The sequence below is a fragment of the Anomaloglossus baeobatrachus genome, chromosome 11 (genome assembly GCF_048569485.1).
Source record: "Anomaloglossus baeobatrachus isolate aAnoBae1 chromosome 11, aAnoBae1.hap1, whole genome shotgun sequence".
NCBI classification, from domain to species: Eukaryota; Metazoa; Chordata; class Amphibia; order Anura; family Aromobatidae; genus Anomaloglossus; species Anomaloglossus baeobatrachus.
Genome location: NC_134363.1, coordinates 63,435,482 through 63,440,932, shown reverse-complemented (window position 1 = coordinate 63,440,932; position 5,451 = coordinate 63,435,482). Strand labels below are relative to the sequence as shown.

General features: G+C 41.5%; 1 protein-coding gene across 1 annotated transcript; it reads left to right on the top strand.

Annotated features, from left to right (window-relative positions):
- The first annotated feature begins 2,222 nt into the window (after positions 1-2,222).
- On the top strand, positions 2,223-4,932 carry LOC142255812 (uncharacterized). The gene is given in 2 exon segments (XM_075327258.1): positions 2,223-4,205; positions 4,207-4,932. Coding segments are annotated over 2 exon segments (2,709 nt in total).
- Positions 4,933-5,451: the final 519 nt, after the last annotated feature.

Sequence of the window (5,451 nt, the reverse complement as noted above, 5' to 3'; positions counted from 1 at the left end):
GTGTTAGTCTTACAGCGCAGGGGTCCTGGGTTCAAATCCCACACAATAACATCTGAAAGGAGCTTGGATTTCCTCCACTTTCTTCATCACTGGATAGACATACTGATAGGGAACTTAGATTGTGAGCCCCAATGGGGACAGTGATGGTGATGTCTGTAAACCGCTGTGGAATACGAGGGCGCTATATAAGAGACTAAAGTTGTGCATCAATCGTAGTAAAAATTGTAGCCAGAATCAGTAGATGTAGTGACCTATACTAATAAGAATAGCATTTCCTCCCCAACAACTCTGTGGGTAGTGTCAATGTCCATCAAATCCTTGCTATCAATTACTTAACAATTGATCAATCAGATTGATTTGAATAATCTCTCTGTTATTGCGCCTTTATAAGTGCTGCTGCAGAGTGTAAACCAGGAAAAAAAATTCTTGTAAATACAAAGAAGCATATAAAAATTATGAGAATATTTTACAAGGCATTACTAGCAGTGGCGTAACTAGTGTTCAATGGGCCCCGATACAAGTTTGAGCCTGCCCCCCCCATATGTTGATCTGATGTATGGGCTGTTGTAGAGCTCTAAATCCTATAAAGACATATGCGTTGCCTCCCTCCCCTTCATTGTGTAGTACTGACCCCCATCCTGTACTAATGTCCCTCATCCTTTGCCACTTCGTGGTAAATATGTACCCCATCCTGGTGTATGATCTCATCCTGTCTATATCCTTGTATATATGTCTCCATCATGGCCCCATTTTGGTATATGTCCCCATCATGGCCACATCCTGGTGAATGATCCCATCATTGCTATATCCTGGTAAATACAGTATGTCCCCGTCATGGCCCATCCTGATATATATCTACATCCTGGCCCCATCCTAGTATATATGTCTCCATCCTGGTATACATGTCCTCATCATAGCCCCATCCTGATATAGATGTCCCACTTACAGCACGGTAAGCTGCCAAGTGCCAGCATATTCTCTGCTCCCTATGCCTGGATTATGGGCTTGGGGAGCAGTGAATATTCATAGCCCTAATCAGCAGCCAGAACATTGCAGTGCAGGGACTGGACTGGTCTCTGTGCTGCAATGTATTTCTGCTGAATGCACCCTCTGAGATGCACATCCAGCTGAAACAGGCGCTGGGGCCGGTGGGCCCCCTGTACCCCGGGGCACAGTTGTGGTCACTGTGCCCATGATCGTTACACCCCTGGACTTACAGAGAAACTGTCAGTAGGTTTTTGACATTTATTCTGAGAGCAGTATGATATAGAGACAGAGACTGTGATTCCAGCGATGTATTACTTACTTGGCTGCTTGCTGTAGTATTGATAAAATCACAGTTTTATCAGCAGGAGATTATCACTAGAGGACTAGTAACCTGCTGCCAGATATTCCTTTGTATTCATGAGTTCTGCTTAACCTTGCCCCCATCTCTAATTGGCTCCTTTCTGACTATGCACGATGTACACAGAAAGCGGTCAATCAGTGGTGTGGGCAGGGCTATACAAAGATTCAGGAAACTGAATAGCTTCATTGACGCAGGGTGTATGCACCCTCACTTCAAAGACAGTCCCTGTCCATGATCAGAAGTCGTCCACACTTCTGGCAATGCGCACTACCGCTCTCTGAAGCCGGGACACAAACACCAGGCTTCTGAGTAGTGCGCATGACCGGAAGTGTGGACGACGTCCAATCATAGGTTGCTTAAGAATCAAAAGGTTCAAGAGGTCATCTGAGTCTTCCAGTTAGGCCAGAGTCACACTTACATATGACTCGGCGAGTCTCGCATTGGCATCACCCAGCATGGCTGCACACTCTCCGGACAGGAGCTTCTCAGCTGCATGTATTTCTATGCAGCTGACCGGCTCCTGTCCGAGAGTGTGCTGCCATGTCAGGTGATGCCGATGCGAGACTCGCCGAGTCATACGTAAGTGTGACTCCGGCCTTAGGTCTGTTTAAGTCTTCGCAGGGGCCTTTAGAGACTGCACAGCTGAGACCTCTAATCTGTGCAAGAACCGGAAGGGTCAGCCGCTCCAAGTCCTGATGTGTGGAGGTATTACAACTTGACATCTGTTTTTTACAGTTTGCGTATCTTAAGATATATGACTAACATGCAGAGATTTTTGTATGCAAATCATATAAAGTTGTCAACTTTTATTTTTTTCCTTTTTTTTCAGATTACAACAATTTCTTTTATTTGAGGAATAAAAAAATGTTCTGACATGAATTATTATTGCACAGCCAAACAAGTAATCTTGTTATCAATATTAATAAAAATATGTCCTCCCATATCTGCCTATGGATATGCAAAGTGTGTTTTGACCTATGACCACTTACAATATGCAAACTGTATAGGACAAGGAATTATGGACTTGACCAAAGCCATACGACATCTCCCTAATAAAACACAATGGCTGAATGCGTCACAAAACGGCATTGTCATAGTGGAGAACAAGACTTTTTTCCATTTGCCCAAACTTCTAGAGCTTCAGCTGAATGGAAATAAAATCAGCACCATCCAATCAGAAGCCTTCAAAAATTTAAAGAATCTTTATTTACTGGACCTCAGTTACAATAAATTGCAGACGTTGGATAATTGGGACATGAGCGATTTTAGAAATCTGAGAATTCTCAAAATTGGATATAACAGAATTCGTACAATAGAAAGTTTTGCTCTAGCCTCTCTACATCATTTACAAGAACTTGCCTTGTCGTCTAATAATATTACTAATTTTACAAATGTGGCAGAAGCTGTGAATAACTTAGCTGAGCTATCTAGACTGAACCTGAGCTCTAATTTTGTGACGGATTTATCTTCTCCGAGGTTGATCGCTCTTCAGTTGCTCAACGTTTTAGACCTGAACTATAATTTAATCGGTGTCTTAGACCTTAGTAATTTGTTCATGCCCAATCTGACTCACCTCATGTTGATGAAAAATAATATGAGCGCTATAAATGGTAGCTCCTTTTTGAATGTGCCTAAATTAACTCAGATCATCTTTGATGAGAACCCATTAAACATATCCTTTCTTCTGGGAATCCATCTTCCTCATTTGACGGAACTGCATTGGTCCAGCATGAGACCCAAACTTGATGATGATTTAGATCTTCCATGTCAAGTATTCCGGTCTTTACCAAAATTAAGGGCTTTGTACATATCGCGTGCAAAGGTTTCACATTCTCAAATTAAGAAAATTGGAATGTGCACCAATCTGACATCACTCGTTTTGTCTACAAGTGCTCTGAGGGTATTGACGAAGACCGACCTTCAAACGTTTAAGGGCCTTAACGTTCTATATCTTAATAAGTGTAAAATTAGAATGATTCAGAATAGTTCCTGGACTGGTCTTAAACATCTCCATACTTTGATCCTCGAGAGAAATGAAATTCTTAGCTTACAAGACAGATTATTCAGTCCTCTAATTGGTCTTGAGTACTTGGACCTCTCCAAAAATTCCTTAACTGACATCAACAAAAAATCATTTCAAGGCTTACACAATCTAAAAACCCTTATTTTGAGAAGTTGTAAAATAGCAGATGTCATGCTTTTCGCCTTCACATACATAAGGAACCTTAGGCTGCTGGATTTACGGGACAACAGTATATCAATGATTAAGAGAAAGGCTTTTTACAATCTCTACAAACTTGAAACATTGTTATTGTCAGGCAACAAAGTCCATTCGGTGCAGGGTAATAGCTTTAAAGACATGTCATCATTAAAGAGACTAGATTTGGCTAATAATGAAATTTATAAATTTTCAGATTTAACCTTCAATTCCTTAAAAACGCTTCTAAGTCTAGATATTAGTAGAAATGGGCTAGGTTTTAATAAACGTGATACTAAAAGTCCTTTTAGAAAGCTTAAACATCTGGAATCCTTAGATATGAGCTACCAAGCACGACGCTATATGGATCCTGTTTCTGTATCACTTTATCAAGGTTTGCAATCCCTTAAAAAGCTGGAGGTCCGAGGCATTTCAAGCTCCTTTTTTAAGGATGTATCTTTTTCATTTTTGCCCAATTTGACAGACTTTGATATGTCCGAAACTTTCAAAGGAGATGATTTTAATTCCATGGTGGAGTTAATCAGAAAATGTAAGCAAGTGAGATCTCTTCACCTGGAAAACAATGAAATCCAAAATCTTCCTGAAGACATATTTGTTTCCTTTAACTTACTGGAAAACATTTCTCTACAACGCAACAAACTTAAAGAACATTAGTGAAAAACTGGTGAAACCATTATCTAACTTGAGAAATTTGGATTTGTGGATGAATCCTCTCTTATGTTCTTGTGACAATTACTGGTTCCAGAATTGGTCTGAATTTAATACTCAGGTGCAGATACCGTTTTTACAATCATACAGTTGTCTTGGACCAGTAGCTCATGATTTCAATTTCCTGAGCCTGGATTTAAGTTTTTGTGGGACTGACCTGTCTGTTCTATTTTTTGGTGTCTCTTTTGCTTTCACGTTACTCTTCATGGCCACAACTCTTCTAACAGTAAAATTGAAGTGGTCCATACTTTACTTCTATCACATGGTGAAAGTTTGGCTTTCATGGAAAAATCAAAAGAAGAAGAGAGTCTACATGTACGATGCCTACATCTCCTACTGCTCCAATGACGAAGACTGGGTCATAAAAGAATTACTGCATCATTTGGAAAGCCAAGGACAACGCAAGTACAAACTTTGCTTTAAACCTAGAGATTTTGTTCCTGGATCATACCACATTGATAATATCCAAGATGCCATTAACAACAGCCGCAAAACTTTGTGTGTTGTCAGCAGAAATTACTTGGAAAGTGAGTGGTGCAAAATAGAAGCAGAAATTGCCTGTTCACGAGTCTTTTATGAGAAGGAGGATGTACTGCTTGTGGTATTTTTGGAAGAAATCCAAGAAGACCCTGAACAGTGCTGGTCCTGGGGAAACTAACACGGTATCCTCCCCAGCGACCGTTAACCTCCTATGTCCCACAGGAGCTACCGGGAAAGATGTCTGCTCACTGTCACTCCTGCTGGAGAACTCCTACTAAACTGTAAGCTGTGTGTGTAACTCCAAACTCCCCCTGGTCGCCGCTCCTTCCCTTACCCAGATCCTAAGCTAGTGGATTGGGGCCCCTGTTGTGATGGCATCCTGTAAATGCCACACGGTTGGAAACCCCTTTTATACCCGACCCTAGCCCAGTCCCCAGTGGGGAAGGGGCAACCTATGTGTGTATGTGGTTGTGGATGATGAAACCGGTACCGACCTACTTTTGGATCCATGATCAGCACCACACCCTAAGTGGGGTGCAGTACACTGTGGCGTCTTGAGCCTCAGGGACGCCACACATGCTTAGTGTGGCACACACAGTCACGCAATGCAAAGATTAAGTCAACTTCTTCCCTTTTTGTCTGGTTTCAGGTGTGATTTTCATATTGCCCACACCTGTTACTTGCAACAGGTGAGTTT